We start from the raw sequence: 22893 nt of genomic DNA, 5'->3' as shown, positions 1-22893 counted from the left end.
AATTATTCACAGCTTCTGACGGCATGGTATCCATCATAATCAGCTGGGGGTCAGGATCATGTAATAAGGCGATGAATCACATGACAATTAAAATTTTATTTGATTTATGCATATATGGATAAATTAAAGATGACTGTCACTACCACCATGGAGGTGGATTAACCAATGCAGCTTTTATATCCCATAATAATCCCAGAGCAGGATATAAAAAGACAATGGCTCGGGGCGCATTTACTTCCTTATTATCACTCACAGGCATGCGGGCGACAGAAAAGTGAAGTTATGCTCACATAAGGGGATGATTTCACTTTTCCCCCCGAGGCAAATTTGCGAGATGTGATTTTTTTTTTTCCCGGGTTCATAAACAAAACCATCTTGACTCGAGGAACAGTTCCTCTCCAAACGAGACTGTCGTACGTGACGAGCTCCCATTAAGAGTGACACCGCTGACTGTTTTGTTAAACTCCCTCAGCAGCAGCTGTCCAATTACGGCCTAGCAACGGTAACCAGGCAGCGGTCCTGTCACACGTTGAACGTCTGCACGAGATGAAGCTGTGCTTAAGGCTCGATGTGAGGGATGTCAAGAGTTCTGAAGAGGTAGCAGGCTGAAAACTCACCTCTTCAAGAAGCACTACCCTGAGCCTTCCTCGTAGCACTTATTGAATTCATATTAGTTGTTGCACTTATTGAATTCGTATTCGTTTACTGCACTTATCCTATTCGTAGTAGGTTGTAGCACTTATTGTATTCGTATTAGTCTGTTGCAATTATTGTATTCGTAGTAATTTGCCTCTGCACTATACTTTTGCTCTGGTTTATGCTTTTAGATGCTTGTGTAAGAAAGGAGATGCACTTATGACTTCTGGTGACTAGTAGTTCTCTTGAATACCTATGTTGAATACACTTCCTGTAAGTCGCTTTGGATAAAAGCGTCTGCTAAATGACTGTTATGTAATGTAATGGTAAGATGATGCTATCTGTGGTGGAATGGGAGTACATTAACTCAAGTACTCTACTTAAGGACATATTTGAGATAACTGTAGTTTATATATATATATATAGTATTTTTTTTCCCTGCTACTTCATACTTCTACATAATGTACTTTTAACTCCACTGCATTTATCTGACAGCTTTATTATTTTGATAAGCATTTAGTCAAGTTTCATGCAAAAACATTTTAATGATCCAGATGTGCATTTGTGAACATTTGCCAATTTTCCATTTAATTATCTTAAAGTTTTAGACTTTTAAAGTTGAAGGTGTCACTCTGGGCTCTCTTGTGACAGCCTTTCTCACTTTCTTTTCACAGATTTTTACACAACAAACAATCAATAAATGGAGAAAATCCATCTGGAAAATACTTGTTTTATAGCTAAAATGAGTTCCAATTTAACAAACTAGAACAGTAACATTCTGCATTTACATTAATGCATGACTCATAATAATTTAATGATGTAATATGTCATAAAATATCAGTCAAAGAAGCAATTCTTTTTCTGATTATTCCTTAAATACCTTTACTTTAGTACAATTTTAAAAGCAGAATTTTTTATTGTAATCTAAAGAGTTTTTTACTTTTACTTTCATCATTATGAAGTAAATATAAGTAAGTAATAATATAGTAGCTGCAGAGGACTTACATCGATACTTTTGGTAACTGGGGATAGCTGCCGATAGCTTTCAGAGAAAATCAAAAGCCCTCTCCACTTCCTGTTTTGGTTGATGCACTTCCTTTGGTTCCTTAAATGGAGCTTTAAATTTCCCGGGAAGTCCTGCGCTCATTTGCATAATGATGACGTCATCATTCATATGTCTAAAACTGAGTGGTTGTTTCAGTTTCAGCGAGAGAGAGCGTGTCCTGTTGGCAGTAATCACTCTGAGCAGCATTGGGAATTAATTGCAATATAATGAATTCTCTTTTTATTATCATGACTGTTTTCTTGCTGTTTCCCTGATGGTCTAACCAATTCACTTAATATTTCATGAGGATAATTCTTCCTTCATCACTCTGTCCTGCTCTTTGTTTGGGGTTCTCCAGCCAAGTTTCTTTCTCCATTGAACGGTTCTTTTACTGATTTAAAAGAGTTCAGATGAAGTCACACAGGACCAAGAATTCATCATATTATGGATCTGTAGACAGATCATGTTTCAGTAGGTTTACAGCAAAATCAGATACCAGAATCTCAGGACTGACTTATCCTGAGAGAACTTCTAAGACGTTGATGTGGGCTTTATGAACTTTCAGACTTTGGATGTTATTGGAATTTTCAGATAGAAATCGTATCAATATCTTGTATCAGCCTGGCTGCTTTCACGTTAAACATTATTCCTCTGTGATGAACCAACTCCTTTACTGTTTTATGTTATTAAGTATTTCACTGTGTTGGGATATCTACTCTTCTCCTCTTCACTATTTCCTGGACAGGAGTGTCAGCTCAATAACTTAGGTCTAAATGTGTAGCACAGCCTGCTTCTGGCTGAGGAGGTCGATGACGACCCGTTTCACCTGAATAAATGCTGAATAAATCATGCTTTCTTCGGCCCACTCACAGAACAAGAAAGAAAAAGATTAGCCGCCCTTCAATCATCAGCCTGACAGAGTCCTCATAGGAATCCTGCACTCGTTGGTTTAAAGGGAGTAAATGGCTGTTTTCTGATGTAGTTTTATCAACTTTTAGGTTTGTACTTTTATTGCTGATGTACTCACTAACTTTAATAAGCTTGATGTTAGAAACTTTTTAGGTCTTAAACCTTGTGTTGGTTTCATTTCCAGCTGCATCAATCCAAATTTCAGTAAAAATCACAATGAACACCTGATTTTGGACACAAATATAATGGAGCACCAAGCAGCTAAAGAGACGGACTTTATGAAGACCAAACCAGAGCGAGAAGGAGAGTGAATAATGGTCACAATCGACAAAATCCAAATGGAAGATATTTTTTTACTAAAACATTAGTCTTTATAACTTTAGAATATTTAAAATTCAGCTTGCTTTAACATAATTTTACCAGCCTGATTGAAATCTGATTGTCCGAAACTAGAGCTGAACCCCAAGATCATACATATATATCTATAAATATATATATACCAGAAACAGCCACGTTATTGTATATGCTGAACCAACAAGTTCTCCCAATCAAACAGCAATATGCATTGCTTTTTATTGTCTAGCAAAAGTGATCTGACTTAGTTTTGGATGAGGTTGGTATTAGGTTTAGGAACATCATCTTAATTAGTTTTAGGGAAATGTCATGGTTTATGATAATATAACTACTTTATTGAGGAAAAATAATAATAACCCCTTAGTCAAGCTTTGGAGAACCACTGTTATCATTGTTAAAGGTGACCAATGTTTGCAAAGGACTGGACCAATAATAATTTCACTGAATAGTTCTTGAACGCATCATAATGCAAATCAATGCAACTTCCGTTAACGGTAGCTTTTTTTCAGCTATCTGCGTTCTCCAATGGAGCCGGTCACTGTGATGACTCTGAGCAGCATGTTGAGGATGAATTATGATGTAATAAGTGTCCGATTGAGTTAGTTGTTCCAAATGTTTTTAAGGTTTTACTCCCACAGTTTATTTTAGACTTTGACAAATAGCTATATGTATTTTTCAGTCACTCTGAAAACCTTCCACGGTAACGGTGGAGGCACACGTGTGTCAATGTGAACAACGACAATTGGAAATTTATCAACTGAAAAACGTAAATCAGCGCGTCTCTAATTACACTCAATTATGAATATGAGGATATTTGCATTCTGACTCTACAGGTCATGAATAATGCTGATTGCTAACTACAGTACGACTGAATTCACCTCAAATTAATCGAGAATAACACTATGCTAATTTCAAGCTCTCAAGCTCTCTTTAACAGATTGATTAATGATGAATGAGCTTTATGAAGACTCATTTTCTCCGCCTCGAAGGGTGACAATGAATAAACGATGCAAAGCCCACAATCTATGATTTTACAGTTAACGCTCCCACTCGTCTCCCGGGGAGAAACATGAGGGAGGGGGGTGATGATGTCTCCCCTCTCGTTTGCAAACATGTGTTTCTCGTGTTAGGAAGTCACACTTACCAAGAATTTGAGGGGAGGCCTCATGTTCTTGGATGATCACATGTCTAGCTCCAGGAGGAATGAGAAACATCTTAAGGTAACCTTTGCCAAGTTTGCAGCAGCAGCAGCAGCGGCGGCAGCAGCAGAAGAGGAGGAGGGAGGGAGGGTTAGGAAAGATAAAGACACAGACAGGTAAGTTAAGCAGATACAGGAATGATCTGTTTTCTGTTTGCAGTGGTGGACATCACGCATTGGATCAGAAGTCTGCTTCTCTTTGCTCTACAAGGACGTTTGAAGGACGTTTGAGGGAAGAGAAGAAAATGGTTAAATGTCTACTTGTCAGCTTTCCTCCTGCAGGTAAAACTCATGAAACAGGCCTTTCATTCACATCCATCCGTGGTGTCTAAAATGACTCCTTGTGCAATAAACACATGACTTTGGCGTCTCCCAAATGAACCGAAACCCTCCCCGCTTTCTCTGTTTTCATATTGATTATGAGCAGACGGATGTGAACGCCTTCGGCCATGTTTCAATAAGTCATAAGTAAGAGCTTTTTTCAGAACTACAGGGCAGCAAAGTTCTTCTGTCACGGATGTCCACCGCTTTGCAAACCTACCGTGACTCACCCAGTATATTTCTAGAGTCTTCGGTTTCATTTAAAAACACATTTCGAGCTCCTTTGGGCAAAGAGAAGGCTCCTCTGGTCTTCCCTTCAAAATAAAAAGGAATCTGTTAGTTTGGTCTCGTAGAGTTTTCCTCTCCTCTCTCCGATTTCCACCGTCTCACTGTTTCTCTGCATCAACATCACCTACAGTGGAAGCATTGTAAATTAGCATAGCAGGGACCAGAGGAATTCACATCGGATGAGGAGGCAAACTAATTTTTTTTTGCTGGCACATGCCAATCACCAGGACGGAGCTGCAGCGCTGCCGCTGAGATGATTGTGGTAATGAATGCGCTGGCGAGCCGTCGCCGGGGTTCACTCCAGGTTACAACAGGTGGCGAATCACTTTGAGACGATAAATTGCAATTTAACTTTTGGAAAAATGGGAAAAAGATGCTCCTCCGGCTTCTGAGGGAACATTTTCAGGAGGGCAGCCGATTTCAGAAAGAAACACGAACCGCTCGATAGAAATTACATTTTGATCAATGGTTTTTTTTCGTTTTTTTTGGTGGGCTGATGATAGGAAAAACTGTGCACAAGATGGACCTGTCGCGTGTTGATGCTCGGGTTGAAACGAGCATCAGCACGCCATTTGAGGTTGAATCAATCAGACTGTAAATAGCCAACAACATCCCAGATTGCCTCCAAAGGTCTGCAGGTCGGTTTTAATGCGACACTTCTGACTTTAAAGTTAGTTTGTTAGGCTGTTGAAGCACTTTACATTACATAACCATACATGTGATGATAGCTCTTTATACACAGTTCTAAGGACTTGACTGGATAATGAACCTGTGACAGCTACAACAGTGGAGTCAGACCTAAATAGACAGTTAATTAGTAACAAGGAACAGAGGAAACAGCAGCTTATATCACTCAGGTCTCTACAGCGTTAGGCATCCATCTGCACTACAAGCTGCACAGAAGGTGCTAGAGAAGAGGTGGTGAGGGATTCATTGACACTGGATACTTGCATATTGTGTCTTCCAACAAAGGGGGTTCTGTTTGGGCTCTCTTGCTTAACTGTTTCCCTGTTAAAAAATGGTGAGTGGTTAAAAAAAGAGAGAGATGTTAAGAAAAAAAAGGAATGATCACAGATCCAACAATCCTGAAACGGTTTGATGAAGCCGTCCTGTCCAGGCTCTCTCTCAGAAAGTCCATTTTGTTTTGTTATCTGAAGATTTTTTTTATTGACTTTATGACATCACATGGTTTAAATAAAAAGTGAAAGGACGGAGGAGGCCGGCTTCAGAGATGGATCTTAGCACGGCATCATCAAACCGTTTAAGTAAATGGGTCATTCGTCACGTCGGTTTTTTTCCTTCTTCATGCTGGCGGTCAGTGTGAAGACACATTTTTCAAAAAAAAGGAAATGAACCACTTAGTCACACTCATGCAGCTTAACACAGTGCAAAGTGTGTTTTGTATTGACGAGCAAAACATTAGCTTGTGTGTGTGTGTGTGTGTGTGTGTGTGTGTGTGTGTGTGTGTGTGTGTGTGTGTGTGTGTGTGTGTGTGTGTGTGTGTGTGTGTGTGTGTGTGTGTGTCTGTGCCCTGTGTGGCTGCAGAGGGGAGATAACTTGAGGAAGCTTTCTGGGAAGAGAAAGCACACTTTGTTTCTGAACTTCTAAATTTGATAAAACATTTTTTTTTATATAAATGAAATAACTAAAGAGGGGCTTCATTGCCTCTCTGCTAATTAATAAGTGTGTTAATCCAGAAGCACCCTGCTGTTCGGACGACAACTGTGACGGCTGTCAGATTCTCATGTCACTCTGCATCCCTACAGGCTCATTCATATTCAACTGTGGGTGCAAATTCCTGCAGATGAGCAAATAAGAAATGCCATGGAGATCTACAGGAGGTGGATGCAATTTCATTCACACCTCTATGATCTCAGCAGGGCTTTCAATCAATGAAACCTGAGATGGAATTATTAGAAACACTGCACAGTTACACCACAGCTTGTACAAATCATCATCCCTTTTCTGTGTTTCCATCACAGTCGGGTTGACAGTTGTGTGTCGTTTTGAGACAAACATTACAACTGCCGTGTTGTTCTGTGTGAAACGACACAGCAAAACAAATGTCTTAAGTCAAATCATTAATAAAAACTACATCTGTGAAGCAGATATAGAGCTGTGACCCAATTATATTCTATGTACGTACTGCAAACACTAGTTTATGTTCTTTATACTAAGTGTCATAGCATACTGTTTTAGCACAGTACACTTTAGAATTTTCAACATTTCGGATGCTACCCGGTGTCGGTTAAATTGAGCTTTCTGTTGAACTTAATGGTCCACAGGTGTAGTCTGTTTATTGCATCCACCTCCTGCATTCTGCAAAGGCAGAGGAGTGATGTTAATGCATCCACCGTCTTCTCTCAGGCTCATTTTGAAGAAGTCAGGGTGCTCCTGTTCCTGGGGTTATAATTGTGTTTGCCCCCCCGAGCTGCACAGGTGCATTGCAGAGTCATCTAACAGCTCCCTGGCTATTTCTCATTTCAGTAAAAAAAAAAAAGGACGGTGGTTAAATTCCTTACTTCGTTCCAGCTGTGTGCCAATGAGCTTTTTTTCCGCCAATCTGGGAATGTTTCCAGATGTTACTCGACACTTATCCTTTTTTTACAATAAGTAAACTCTCTCAGTTGATCTAAATAAGCACTCTGCAAAAAAGACTACTCTCTTAAGCCTTTTGGTGACCGTGAGTCTTTTCTCCTTCAGATATCAGAGTTTGTTTGTTAAGGGTTGGATTTCGGATTTGAAAAGAAAAAAATGGATTGAAAGAGCCAGTGACAAGCTTAAAAATAAGCACTAAAGGGTGTCAGTGTCCTGATAATGGGTTTAATGTGATCGGCTAATGCTCTCATCAATGTAATGGACACAGAAGAAAAACTGCACAGTTCATTTCTTTAGAACCTTGACCACTGAAATCACAGGCCTCTATTAGATTAGTCACTTACTGCAATTACTGAGTTCAGTGTTCGCCACATGCAGACGAAACAGTGTGAGCTCCATTGAAGGTTCTTTATTCAAAATTCAGAGCATTAATATACCGGCAAACAACTATTTGCTATTTAAAGATATATTGGTGGTGCATGTTAGTATGCCACTACTTGCTAGCTCATGGCCTTCGCTTCTCATAACAGTGTAGCGTCAATGGAGGGCCCAAAAGAGCCCTTTAACCTTTAAATAATCTGCCGGGGGGGGGGGGCTTTTTAGATAATTTTCTCCTCTGCATGAGCAAAACAAACGATAGGCCTGGCAGCGCCCGCCCTCCGGTTCCCCCTCAACTAAACACTGTTAGCTTTGTCAGAACGGCCATGTTCAGAGCCATGTGGAGGCAACAGAAATTCTCTGAATTTTGAATTTAGCACCTTTAAAGTGATGATTTACATATGATGTATAGACAACAGTGCAGTATGTTTACGTCTTATTAAGGTTAATCATTTTCTCATTGTGCATCACGGATATAGGAAACATTCATTATCTGGAGGTGAGAAAACATGCGGGAGATAAAACAGGGAAGAATCATTCAACATATTCTGTGTGCAGACGTTGTGCTGGTACCGGCTCCATGTGTTCTTACCAGGTTTCTTTGGTGTGCGGGTGAAGGTTCCTTTAACGGTGCGGCAGTGGGAGTTGTCTCCACCGCAGACGCCGCACTTGTCCTCGACTTTGATGGAGCCGATCTCTCTGTCGCAGCCGACTTTCTGGAGAACAAAGTGAACGATAAGACAGATGAGCTGAGATTCCGTTTGGTCTTTGAACTCTGACATTATCAACTGTCAGGTGACATCTTAAGGCTTCATTAGCGATCTGATTATCGGTGCTGAATGGACACCTCGTTGTGTGAGCAGAATGAGGACAGATTGTCATGAATTTGTTTGACTGCGGGTTAGTAAACTAATTATATAGATGCTGTTTAAATAGATACAGCATGTGGGCGTTAATGAGGTTATTTCAGTGGTGGTACATTTACTCAAGTACTGCACTTGTGTACAATCTTGAAAGATGTGTACTTACCTAGAGGCATTTCTATGTTGTGCTACTTTATACATTCAGTTCACTACATTCATACATTTACAGCTGAAGTTACTTTTCAGGATCAGATTATTAATACAAAATACAATCGACAAATGATGTATTTTTATAGATTAGGCTATCCACCAGTATATAGAGTATTTTAAGATTAGCTCCCCCTTAACAAGCTGCAACATTAAAGTGATGCTTAAATGAATGATTATAATACAATAATATAATAAATGCAACATTCTGCATACTATATCACTTTTTGCTAAATGACAAAACTGAATGCATGAATTTATCTTGTATGTCTACACTGTTGTTGTACTTTTACTTCAGTAAAAGATGTGAGTACTTCTTCCACCACTGGGTACTATATACATTGACTCATTACTCTTGTACTGTGAGAGGTAGAGCAGCCTTTTTAAAAGCACAAAACACAGTTGGGAATGCACACCAGAAAAATTGCTATCATTATTTTTGAACAAATTCTTGTAGCTGTGAATTATTTCACCTAAACTCCTGTAAACATTGAACACACTGTGGAAAAGCAGTAGCCAGTTAAAAAGAAGAGAAAGACTGCTACAGGACACGTACCTACTTATGTACTTATGTGTATATTGACATCCTGCTTTAATTAATTCCTGCTGTTAATTCCTGTACATTGTTAGACACATTAGGAACAAATCGAAACATTATTATAAAGCTTCAGTTTAATAAAGCTGCTTCTGAAACAGCAGCTTGGCTCTAATCACAACACGTTCACAGTTACTGATTGTGCAGTTCAGCAACTTCACACTGCGTCACTGAAAGCTGTCAACATTCAGACAGTCTGCAGTCGCTGATTTGCACGGTCAAAAGAATGTAGTTTAAATAACCTTACCACGCATTCTCCACGCACGCAGATACTGTAGGCATCTTTGTAGGAGCATCGCGTCCCATCATGCACCAGCTGCTTCATGTAGGCCAGGTCTCCGGTCTCCTTTGACTGGCAGTACATGTGGCATCTCTTGTTGGCTGCAAGACATCAGATCATTAGACGGTTGTAGGATTATGAGGAAGAAAAAACAACTTGGAAAAACAAGAATATTATTAAAGACGTTTTTTTTATATATAATTTCATACTTTTCTAAGTGAAACATATCTCATGTACTGTATAAAGAGCCTGACTCACATTATAGAAAAACAAACAATGAATCACAGTGAGCAACCGCATTCTCCAGTGCAAAGGCATAAACAAAGTAAAGGGTAAATTTGTATATAGTGTTCTTTTTCTTTATCTATTAAATAATACAATGATGATGAATCCCACTAAAGTTATTCATTTGTGCACATGCGCCAATCTAAGACTTGTCATTAAGCCCTGATCTGAGTTCACACTCATAAATATGAACTTGTATGAAACCACATGGACTTTCTATTGTACCAAATTGCACTTTTTCTTCTTTTAGCTCTCCCCGTTCACTGTTGCCACAGCGAATCAGCTATTTCCATCTAACTGGCCCCGACCGAAAAAAATGGAAATCAGTTTCATGTTCAGCATATTTGATTTGGCATATGTTATACACCGGATAAACTGCCTGACACAACCCCCCACATTCACAGCGCCTGGGGGGGGGGGGGGGGGGGTATTTATCTTGATGTACGAAAATTCACTGCGCTCTTTAGAAAAGGCTCTTTACTTTCCAAAAAAACAATGGGTTTCCACTTTACCGCCTTCCCTCCCTGCAGCTTCTCAGTAGGTTTTCCCCTACTTCCTTTCCGCATGACTGACTTTGAAAACCCAGACCAATTTAGGTGCAATGAGCTGCTAAAAACGGCTCCATGGAGCGAAGCCACACACTGACAGAGCAAAAGTTTGATAAAGAGCAGCGATCGCCAAAGATTAGAAGTTTTGCACCGCATATATCCAGCACCTTTTACAGAAAAAGGGCACTTTTTGAGCTTGGATGGTGTTAGACTGTGAGACCAAAACAAGGAAAAGAGAAGGCAAAGGGAAGAGAAGACAAAAACTGAACAAATGAAAGAAAAGCAGACACAACACAATTGAAAAAGTTGCATATGCACAAAATAGTCCGGTCCACGTGTTGACTTTCATTGTTCCGTTTTGGCACAAACGCCGGAACAAAACTGTTCTGGCTCACCGTCAGGATGCTCGTAGGGCAGCCAATGGTGTTTGGCATTTTGGAACTCAAAGTGAGAGTTGCGGAGCTGGCACTGCTGAGCTCGGAAGTCTTCGAAGTGCTTGGGGCAGTCATCAGTGTTGCACAGCTGATACTCGAAGTTCACTCCCGGGCAGTCCTGGCCCCCGTTGGAGGGTCTGGAGGAGGGAAATGGACGAACATCAGAGATGATCAGACTGTGAGGAACTCTTTGAAACTAAGAATGAGAAAGCAAATCCAGCTCCAAATATGATGCTGAGAAACTTTGACTAAAGTTAGAGATAATTTTTTAATCGGCGTATGCAAAAAACATTCAGCCTCTTTGGAGCCCTCTGAGATGTCCCACATCAAATATCTACCTCGGACTGTATTTGGATTGTTATATCATACTAAAATCCATCTTGTTAAGCTTCAAGTAATGCATGGACCAATCAGACTCCAATGAGGAGCTACTGGCATCTACGGCCTTCTTAAGAGGTTAGCATAGATGCTGCAACAGCCTCAGTTATCTGGTGAATAAAGAGTAAGGAAAAGCAATGAAAGACATCAAAAAGTTCATTTCTCTCTTCTCCTGACTGGCTTTGGTAAGAGTTTGATTGACAGATGATTCGTCCAATCACCTGCCAAGTATTTTTTTTAAAGTGCCTGCCCATTTCCAAACAGTTCTCAATGACGGTTTCCATCTGGGGGGGTCAGGTTAAACAAATGCAGCTCACTGACCATTACCACCACCATACAATAATGTTATTCACCTATGGAGGGATTGATTTTCTATAAATCCTTTTCTCTATGAGGTGTTTACATTCATGACCCCCCTGACATTTGAATGTGTAATGAACAATGCATGACCACCAAGTTTTCGTAAAGTTTTTACTTTTGAAGAATTTTCATTTTGTGGACAAACGTGGTTGTGTTTCCGAGCACCAGAGTCCCTTGAGAGAAAACCTCTCATTTTATTGCAGCAGGGTCTGACAGTCTGCCCAGCAAAGCCCTGCCTCTGGGAGGTTAGTATGAGATATAGTGTGAAATGTGACCAAGCGTTCAGCCCAATCTTCTTCCTGATTTATTCCTCTCGAGTTTCTTGTCAGAAAATTGTTACCATGGACCATTTGAAGGGCACGAACAAACAACCAATGCTCTCTTTTTTCTGATGAGGACATCCTCAATAAACTACTATCAATCCCTTAACTCAGCTCATTCAAGGTTGTATAGAAAGGCGTACACAAAATCTAATTATCCTATGATATTTTTCAGCTGGCCGTTCTATCATTATTCTCCATTATTTCTATTCAAATCGTGATATTGTTGCTTTTGTCCACTCACGCTGGGTTGTTGCACTGACGAGTCCGGAAGCGGACTCCAGTTCCACAGGAGCGCGAGCAGGAGCCGTATTTGCTCCAGGAGCCCCAGACGCCGTCTTGCTTGACCTGATTAGGGTTTTTCCACATGCAGTGACCTTTGTAGCACCACTAGAGAGAACGACAGGAGAGAGTCAAGGTCAGCCAGGCATAGAAATATCACAATACACAATAAAGGTGTGGTCAGGAGTGTCATTTTTTATTATAAATATTACAACAATATTTAAGACAATAGTGTGATTCCAACGGTTGCTGACGGTTTAAAGAGGGTTCTTCCCAGTTCCATAAAGAAATGATTTTCCCAGTTTGGTGATGAGGAACTTGACAGACATCCACAACCTCAACCCCACCCAACATCCTTAAGATGAGGTGGGAATTCCACTGTGAAGCCAGGCCTTATTACCAAACATTGGAGTTTCACCTAACTGAAGCTAAGTCCATGTCGTGGCGTCAACATGTATTGTGCGTTAAGTGTGAAGACTGCAGACGTTGTTGCAACGTTGGTAGTGCACCTCGGAATTTTTCGAATTTTCATACTAGACTACCACAAATACTGATAAAAGCTAATATCTTTAAATAAGAAGCAATAAATGGATACATTTTAACTATTAATATGTCTCAGGATTTTAAAAAGACGGCCAATTGACTTTTAAATTCTACAGAATTAAATTGTTTTCATGATATTCAACCTTTCAACCTTCGTTTCATTGTAATGCATTTGTTGTTGCAAATATTTGACTTATTTCTTTACGGGGTTTGTTTGAGGCAATGAAATTTCACATCACAAATGAGTTAAAAGTTAATTGTAATTTCTCCTCGGCACTGTGGAGTTGCATGTTTTGTCTTTGGTGTTTTTGGTTACCCTCCATGACCTCATCACAGAATATTGAGAATACTGTCACCACCAGCATGTTGAGGAAAAACTACTATGTGCGTAACTTGTAGCCATCTGTGGAGGCTTGGCAAGTAGAAACAAATGCTATTGTGGCTGAATGAGATCAAATTCCTGCAGCCAGATTCGAAAAACTGGTTGAAAAACCAACATAAGAGGGGAGGCTGGTGGTTTTTCACATATCAATGTAATGTTGTTGCTGATTTACTCTGAAGAAACAGGGATTTTGCTATATTATTTGCAATTCAATGATGGGAAAACGGCTGTATGTACCGAGTTGTGTTGTTATCGTATCTCCGTGTCCAGGCACTTTTTAATGGTGTCCACATACTTCTTTAATAAATGTAGCTTACTTTCCCAGCAGCACACTCCGTCCCATCCAGAGGCGGCCCCTTCTTGGTTTTGCAGAAGTAGGGGTTGTCCGGGTGACTGCACCACAGCTGTTTACACGGGTCGAAGGTACGAAACTGAAACACAGAAAAAAAAAATCATGTTCGTTATCTCAAATACGAATGAAAGAAAGCATCTAACAAATGTGTGATTCATAACCCTGAACAGCTGAAAGGCAGATATGGACATTAGTCGGATTTTCTTTTCATATATTCAAAGCATCGTTTTTCATCACTGATTTCAAAGACAAATTTGACCTGTGACTTAAAATAATTCCTTTAATAAGAGCTTAAGAACATTATTACCCTCTGTGCACAGATGCAAATTCGGTTCAGAATGGGTTAATTACAAAAAAACACAAAAACTGATAAAAAACTGTAAAAAAGGTGTTTAGGTATCCCACAGTCAGTCTTTATGTCTGACAGACAGCTGACAGCCTGCAGACCTAGCCGTTGTTTACAAGTGTTACCGGCTCCACTATCGGACACTAAAGCTGAGTGGATTATGAAGGTTTTCTTGGGAAAACAGCTTATTGTTAACCTCCTCTTCAGCCAGAGTGGTGATGGGGCAGCTGTGGCGTAGTGGAGAGCAAGGTAGTTTTCCAATCAGAGGGTCAGTGGTTCAATACCCGGCTTCGGCAGTCGATGTGTCCTTGGGCAAGACACTTAACCCCAAGTTGCTCCTGAAGGCTTGCCATCGGTGTGGACTGGATGATGAATGTTAGTTAGAGTCTGATGGTGGCACCTTGCATGGTAGCCTGTCATCAGTGTGTGAATGGGTGAATGATATGTAATATACTACTGACTGTAAGTCGCTTTGGATAAAAGCGTCTGCTAAATGACTGTAATGTGATGCTCTTTTTCTTTTTTTATACAGATTTGAGCAGATCAGTCTGATTGAAGGAACTCCAAAAAATGTGCTGATCAGCTGCCCTGAGCATGGCTGTAAACCATGAGCCCTAAAATGACCTCTACGACCTGTTGAAAGAAACGGGTGGAGAGATTTCTCAACCTGCATCAAGGTAAGCTTTTTCTCATCTCAAACTTTTTCAAACTTCAGTTGTTACTCTACACGAAACAAAGAAGAGAGAACATTATTATGTAATATATGTGCAACAATACAGTAAAATGAGGCTCAATGAGGCTTCATGCCCTGTCTCTTTAGATGTATGCATTAGTTAACAGACAGATCGTAATTATGGTAAATATGTTATGGTGACTTCAGACCGTTAATCATCAACAAATGAAGGGATAATTAGCATTCAAATCACCATGATAGGGTCGCTGATTAAGAACCGCTTCCTCTGTCCATCTCACTTATTACGACTTAATGGAAATAACTAAATATTTGAACATCTGGATCCTGAGGGGTTTAACAGGACTCTCTGAAGGTTTCTCCCAGCAGCCACTTCTCCTCCTCTGATCTTGCTCAATTGCTCGGGCGAGTGTCTCTTTGTTTGCAGAGGCACAAAAGACAATTAGCTGGATTGAAAGGCGTTTTTTTTCTTTCCTCAACAATCAAACCAACAAAAGGCCGGTTTAGCTTGCGACACAAAGAGAATCCTCTGGGCTCAGACTCAAACAGCGGCTGCACAGCGGCCTGCATTACTCCCATAGTCTGTGAAACTGTGTGTGGGTCACTAGGGGCTAACTAGAGAGGCCTTATTGTTCACCAATAGCAGATGCTACAAGGCAGCTATCACTACAGAGTTAACTGCTTATCCTGACATCCTGATGCACTCAATTTAGAGAGAGAGAGAGAGAGAGAGTGTGTGTGTGTGTGTGTGTGTGTGTGTGTGTGTGTGTGTGTGTGTGTGTGTGTGTGTGTGTGTGTGTGTGTGTGTGTGTGTGTGTGTGTGTGAGAGAGAGAGAGAGAAAGAGGGCAATGTTTGGAGAAAAACAACTGAAAGTTTGTGCGGTTGTTATTCTTTGATCTTTGATAAATCATTGTTGGTTGCTTATCTATTTTCAAAAATAAAATGATTGCATTCTGCCAACGTGTACCTGTCCTAATAAGTCACCTAGTCTTGTTCAGGGTTTAAATATCTTTTCCGCCATAAAACAAGTGAAAAATCTGTCAACAAGCTGCCATCCTTTTGAAAGTTTCCAGCATAAATGTAACTTTTTTTATTTTGTCAGCCAGCGACGCTTTATTTCAGTGATGAATAAAAACAAGATTATTTCACTTCTTTGGCAAATCCTTCAGATTTTCAGAAAAATAAAGAGTGCCTTGTTGAAGTTTATTTTTAAGTAGAAAAAGATGATTTTTCTACACAGTGATTTTGCATTCAATACATGTTATCATTAAATAATATTCAGGGCCTGAATAGTTTATTTTAATCTCTCTTTCTTCAACATGTTGAGCTTTTTCTTTCCAAATACAATTCTGGTTATGTAAGTCTGTTTTCTACTCGAGATGGAATACTTAAGAAATCCGAAGCCTGCAGGGCTGTACACAAATCAGAATATTTGGATAGCCACAACTTCATAATGAACTAAAACACTCAATGTGCAGTCCGCCCAGGGGCCATATTGTTATCCAGTAAAGTAATGAACCGCTCGACATGAAAGAATTTCAGATTGACTGAGCGGTCACAGTTGTTGATTCTACCTGTTGACTTTCAGCGGGAGGCCAGCCTTCAACCCAAAACAAAATTAAATCTAAATACATGAAGTCTGCTTTCATAAGGCCGCATGACATGGAGCCAATCATCATCACCGCGGGGCCCGGAAATCCTGATGCACTGAACAGAATTCAACATGGAAGCAAATCATCACAGTCCATGAAATCCAAAGAGAGGGCCATCACCGGGTCAGTGTTAAAAACCGGCCTCACCTGAGAGCACCGCAGCAGGAGAGCTAACACTTTAGTCTCTGAATTTAAATCAGTTCAGTTCCTCCTCCCACTGGAACACTCAGCCAGCACTCAGATTCAAAAATGAGATGTGTGACTGCCAGCGTTTCCACTTGGGTAATCTCAAAAGTAAGTGATCATTTCTGTAAAAGAGAGATTCCCCGCTGCTTTTAGGGTTTTTATGTTGGTAGCCTGCCTCTATAAACGGACGATAGACGGGGAAAACAAACCAATCAGTTGTCCAGCATCTTTATCTGACAACAATGGCGCTTTGTGGTAGTTGAGGCGCGAAAGTCATTTTTTGTCTCATAATCATAAACGTCTTATCTCTAACACTAAACCGTCTTATAGACATTCTCCATAAATGGTAATATCTTCATATCAAACGCCGTTGTTCTTTTCTTGCCTGTGTTTTCATGGCTCCAGACCTCTCTGCAGACATTTGGTGGAAAACAGGGAACTGAAAAAGGTTGCCGGTCCATTGCAGTGTGAACAAAAGGTCTCCAGTAAAGCCAATTAATGGGAAGAGGCTAAGGCCCTGATTGATTGAGTGTGTCTGAGCAGCCTGGGGCGGCTCTTTGTAATTGTTTTCTACCAGAGTGAAGTGTTTTACACACTGCTTTTGCGTTTCGCTGCTCTGGCTCACATTTATTCCGTTGATGCTCCTCATGTTATTCAGATTAGCTCCACACATAAAGCATATGTAAAACCAGCATTAGCATTTATTTTGAGTCAGGGCCGACGGGCAAAACAAAGTTCAATATCCTCTCTCCTTTTAGGTCTGTTATTGGTCTCTACTCACTGAGATAAATCTTTGGCTCTTTAGCAGCTCAAAGCTCCACAATGTTCGCCTGTTAGTTGCTCACTTTATCCGTCTGCCATTTGGTGCTGGGAAAGGTGGAGTACAGTGTCTGGAAACAAGGCCCCCGAGAGCGGTGAGATCAAACAATAAAGTTATGCGCCCTGAAACCCTGAAACGCTCTGAAAAACTAAGAACAACAGCATCGGTTGATTGTTCTTGATTGTCACTTTAAGAGCTACCACTTTCCCTTACAGTACAAGTAGCCATTTGATTGTGAACTTAAATTATGATGATTATAGCAGTCCTTCAATGCTGAAGAAAAGTTCAAGCATCAAGCATCAATCTCTGGGTCTGAGAAGTGACGAAAACGCCGAAGAGCCTTAAACTTTCAGTGGGCGACTCCTCTGGTTGTATAGAAGTCTATGAGAAAATGACTCTACTTCTCTCTTGATTTATTCCCTCAGTAAACATTGTAAACATGAGTTTATGGTCTCAATCTCTAGTTTCAAGTCTTCTTCAATACAGCATGATGTTCATTTAGTAAATGATGCTCCTATTTAGAGTCAAACAGACCATAAAGCAGGGTATGCTTTAGGGCGGGGCTACCTTGTACAGCTTTAACCTTTTCACAGTTTGATTTCATTTCATGAAGTTAATTGTAACATCTAGTTGTCTTAAAATGTCTTACTCACTCTTCAGCAATGTGATAAGACACCACATATACAAAGGACCAAAAACTAACCTTTAGAGTTATTTGCAAAGAGCAAAGTGAAAGATACAGCTGGACTTTCTAAAACCTCAGACGGAGCAGGTTTACTTCCAGATTCTTTTTCGTGCTGAAATCAAACGATGGAGCCGTCCTCCCTCGTGAGGCCAGAAAAATTACGAGCTTAGTCATGGAGTGAAGATCTTGGTCAGAATCTCCCCATGGATCTGCCCGGTCATCAAAGTACACACATATCTCCCCAAAAATCCCGATGTAAGATGACTCACCCCCTGCAAGTTTTCAGATTTTTGTTTGACAGAAACAGCTTTTTAGTTCTCTGCATGACCTGATGTATCAAGGCCTTCATCAAATCAATTTCACATCCATTGCTGCGATTTTCAGACTTTCTAAACTCACTTTTGCAGCTTGTGCTCCATTTCCCGCTCAATTCAAGTCCAAGAAAAAGAACTCCTTCCAGCACTTCTTTGAACTTTCAATCGGAAAACTTTTTTGATGAAAGTAAGGCTTGAAAATTCACCCCTTGAATGGTGATGAATCTAGTTTTTTTTATATATATATATCTGTTAGATCAAGGCTCTAATTAGCGCCATTATTCATCCCTTTCATAGAAATGTGACATCAATTATAAGCCAGTGTAGATCAAAGTGATGTGACCAGCGAATGGAGAGGACAAGTTGTTATCACCCTTCCATCTGCAGAGAGAGAACCATCAGGACAGCAGGTGTGACTGTGCAAAAGTCAGCAGATGTGCGTTTGAAGTGCTCGCTAATCTAACATCAGTGTGGATCTCGCTGATATTTAAAAAGTCAGCAGCCTGGAAGGCCGCCGTCATCATCTCCTGCACGTGTTTCTGTCTCTGCTCTGCTCGTCTGAAGTAGCATTTCCATTCGATCTCTGAGAGAAAATGGATTCTATCTTTCGCTCTTATCTCTTTCTCTTACAGAAACGTTTTCCGGGGACATACCACACACTGAGCCGGTAACTGTAGCTCGTGTCCACTAAACGGAAGCCTGAGGGGCATGTACTCACTGAGGTGCAGATCTTATAGCCCACTCCGAAGTCGAAGCGACACTGCTCATCCATGGAGTAGTTGATGCCAGGCAGCTCGGGGAGCTGTGGCCAGTCGTGTTTGAAGGGGTCGTCCAGCAGACAGTCGTACGTGCTGCGAGGGAAGGAAGGAAGAAGAAGAGGAGGAGATGTTGATGTCGGAAGCTGAACAGAGAATCAATATCGCTATCCTGATGAAGACATGGTGGTGTTTATTTTTTAAGTTAGGCTGCAAAGATAGTCAGGCATTTACTCACATATAACTTTACATCAGAGACAAACCTCTTTTCTTGCATTCTTCTGCTTTAAACGTATATTTGATCATAACTCAGAGAGAAATCTCAGAATTTCTGATCGACAGAGTTTCTTTTTTAAACAAAGATGCCGTTGTCACCCTAGTTGCGTCTCCTTCGATGTTTTTTCAACGTTTTTTCAACGTTTTTTCAACGTTTTTTTCAACGTTTTTTCAACGTTTTTTCGGGCGTTTTACGTCTGTGAAACTCAACTCTGGTTGCCCAGATGTTTCATGCTAAAAGACATCAAGCGGCTCAAAGGCTGTAGGCTACGATTTGCAGGAGTTCATTCATTCATTCATCTTCCATAACCGCTTATCCAGTTAAGGGTTGCGGGGGGGGCTGGAGTCAGACTATCACAGGGCCGACATATATAGACAAACAACCATTCACGCTCACATCCACACCTACGGGAAATTCAGAGTCATCAATTAACCTAAGCTGCATGTCTTTGGACTGTGGGAGGAAGCCGGAGAACCCGGAGAGAACCCACGCTGACACGGGGAGAACATGCAAACTCCACACAGAAGGCCCGTCTAACCCGAGAGCTGGACCCGCGACACCACCGGGCAGCCCCAGGAGGAGTTGAGACAGTAATTAAAAATTGACTGAGTAGAAGCAATTCAGAGCTTCACTGTGGGGAATACGACAGGACTGCTGCCGTAAAAGTAGTTCCACCTCCCTCAATTTGTTTTACCTTGAATTATGTGAAACTCCATCATCACGTGCTTTAGTTTTCCACCTAATTAACGAGCCAACAAACCAAAATCAAAGCCATGTTTTAAAAATGCAGAGCAGATGTAGCTCCTTTTATACCTGTGAATATTCTATCTAAAAAATCTGCGTTTGTATTTCAGTTTTTGGACGGATTAGGCTTCATGTAGGCAGCTGCTGAAAAGAAGCTTGGCTGCAGTAAATCCCAGCCTGGCTTTATTATATATATTTTTTTTTTCAAGGAGAAGCCCAACTCAGAGTAAGTCATAATGATTGTCTGTACTTCATATATTGACATATTTCATCGCAGCTACATCACCAAGCTCTATCTGTCCCCCTCAGGAGAACCAAAGCATTCCCGTTTATCATCTTACATTATCATACTGCAGCAGCAATTTTCATACCACATATTGATTTTTTCTCTGCAATGGATCCACTTGAAATAGCCGGGAGCTGCTCGAAAAAAAAAGAAAAGAAACGGAAAAATCCAGTGCCCTGTATGTCGGTTGATTGCACATTGCCATTGTCGTCTCCATTGATTCGCCGTGATTCGTTTGGTGTCGGCGCACTACTGATCTTTCTCTGTCAGAAATCAATTCTCGTACAGCTGAGGGACCAAACCCCGATGGTCTGTTTAAACATGGCATGCTGCTCTTTTTGATTTTATTTCAAATGATGAACTGTATCCAACGAAAGTGGTGCTTTCACGTTTGAAATATGTTCGGTGCTTGTCTAAAGATCTACTGTCTCAAGAATAGATCACACTCTTTTTATATTTTTTTTGTCAGCCTGCTTTTTAAATTTAATCTGATTCAAAAAGACAAAAGGTTTTTTTATATGCTATAATGGATTAAAACTTATCAGATGTAAACTGCCATAACTCTTGAATGAATGAATTGTGCACACATGTAGTTGCAATAAAGTAACGGTTATGGGTTTAACATAGTTGAAATGTTGCAAGATGTATCCTTTAAAAAGTTCCTTTATATCCAGAAAAGATTTAGGTATTCTCTAAAAAATAATCATGGCAGCCATTCAGCATGATTCTCTATGATGGCTCGATTTTTAAGTAGATCCGGATGAAAATGTCTAAACGTTTTCTTGCATTGAAACATGAGGTTGCGGCAGAGGGTTGAGTTCTCTGACTGCTTTCTACATAATGATTTTGTCTTCCAATGCTTGTCATCAACTGTACCAGGATTTCACATCCTAATATCTTTCAAGTTCATTTATTTAGGCTGCTCTGAAGTCAAATATGGTCAACAACGCATCAGCATTCCTATTCTTTTAGATAATGAATTTAAACATTTCCACTTCTACATGTGTTTATTAACTGTACCCATGAACTCACTGGATGTATCTCTTCAGCTCCTGTCCGCTGCACATGGACCAGTGGTACCGGTGGAAGGCCGCCTGCACCAGAGGAGCCATCACGCTCCCCATGGCTGTCTCGTCTCCACAGCGGTTGCCTTGGCCGTCGTGCTCCATGCCCAACCTGTTCCAAAGAGAGAGACGAGCATTTGCCAGACTGCAGGACATCAAGACACCTCAATGCCAGAACCTGGACTGAGTGTAGCAGACTGTCAGCCAACCCAATTAAAATAAACCAGAACAAACAGGCAGGTTTGGAGAGAAAATATCACGGAAAAGGTTGTGCAAATGTTGAGTGACGTGCAAAACAGAAATAATCATATTTCTGTTAAATCAGAAGAACACATGCATAATTCAACACGCATGAATAACAAAAAATGACATTCAAATATCTTTTTGAGAAATAAATGTTTCTGCAAAACTCCTTTTACACATTTTAAACTCTGAGCTGTTTATGGATTATGAGGTGCAAGCCCGAAAGTGCTCTTCTATACTTCAAATTCACCACAAACACCGACTCATTCTCACACCATAAAACTCTTTGAGACTCTTTCTATCCTATCTCTCTACCAATCCCTCTAGCGTCAGTTATTGTGTAAAGTGCCAAAAATAATTCCATCTTCACAGGAAGTTGAGGGTTTAGTCAACAAAACCTCTAAATTAGGATTAGAAAGAGAGCGTGGTTGACTGTAACTTCACTGACTAACGAGTTAAGTCCTTTTCCTGGATGAAAGTCCTGTGTTTGTTTGACTGAACTTAAAATAACTACAGTAACTATTGTTGAGGGCGGAAACAGCAAAGAACTGAGTAAACCATTCCCAAGACTTTCCATACGTCTAAATCACATCCATCTTTCTTCTCTTATTTAAAGTATTCCTTTGCACATTTTGAGCCTTAATTTCAGAGCAAACAGTACTCAAAGGTCTCCAGCCGGAGTCGAACAGGTGTCACGATCACAGGTTGACATTTGCGATTGGTTTCCAATCTCAACAGTGCCCTAAGTACGATACTAAAAGTCATGCTTAACATCACTTTAACATCATTTGAACAGCATGTCAGTGAGTAACATAAGAAGTAAAAGATTCTTCTTCTTCTTCTTCCGTTTCATCAGTGATGTCTCGGAAAGTTTCAGAGAAAGCTAGTTAAAGGGACCTAAAGTTGGGATTGTTTCGTCAAAACACTTTTTCAAAAGGTCAAGAGTGAACTTTCTTTTTACTTCAACATGTTGTTATAAAATAGAATATATATATGAGATCAATACTGGCCAACTTTGGGATGAATGAACATTTCCTATGTGTTTTCTTTATTCTCCACTGCTTTGATGGAAAAAACATCAAAATGATAAAACCTACAAAAGAGTATTTTAAAGTGATTCTGAGGAAACGATGCTTCAAACCGTTTATGATCATTATGTATTGATGTGAACAGACTATTGATATCTGCACTAAACATTTTCTGTTTTGAAAAAGAATTGGATCCAGCAGTGTTTGTTTGTTACGTGAACTTAGAAAGTCGCTAATGAAACTGA

The 22893-nt window shown here is 40.3% G+C and overlaps 1 protein-coding gene across 5 annotated transcripts in view; it reads right to left on the bottom strand.

Annotated features, from left to right (window-relative positions):
* adamts3 (ADAM metallopeptidase with thrombospondin type 1 motif, 3) overlaps nt 1-22893 on the bottom strand; it is a 230648-nt gene that overhangs the window by 116805 nt on the left and 90950 nt on the right. For 4 of the 5 annotated variants that reach the window (XM_054610315.1, XM_054610314.1, XM_054610316.1 and 1 more), the window contains exons 9-16: nt 21346-21489; nt 18970-19102; nt 13522-13635; nt 12242-12387; nt 10901-11076; nt 9640-9773; nt 8320-8443; nt 4089-4169 (exon numbers count right to left, since the gene is read on the bottom strand). In XM_054610315.1, coding sequence (XP_054466290.1) covers nt 4089-4169; nt 8320-8443; nt 9640-9773; nt 10901-11076; nt 12242-12387; nt 13522-13635; nt 18970-19102; nt 21346-21489 — 1052 coding nt within the window. The remainder of the gene's footprint in view (nt 1-4088; nt 4170-8319; nt 8444-9639; nt 9774-10900; nt 11077-12241; nt 12388-13521; nt 13636-18969; nt 19103-21345; nt 21490-22893) is intronic. The other variant, XM_054610313.1, reaches the window with a different exon arrangement.

Source organism: Anoplopoma fimbria, chromosome 13 (assembly GCF_027596085.1).
Source record: "Anoplopoma fimbria isolate UVic2021 breed Golden Eagle Sablefish chromosome 13, Afim_UVic_2022, whole genome shotgun sequence".
Taxonomy (NCBI): Eukaryota; Metazoa; Chordata; class Actinopteri; order Perciformes; family Anoplopomatidae; genus Anoplopoma; species Anoplopoma fimbria.
This window is presented reverse-complemented; position numbering and strand designations above follow the sequence as displayed.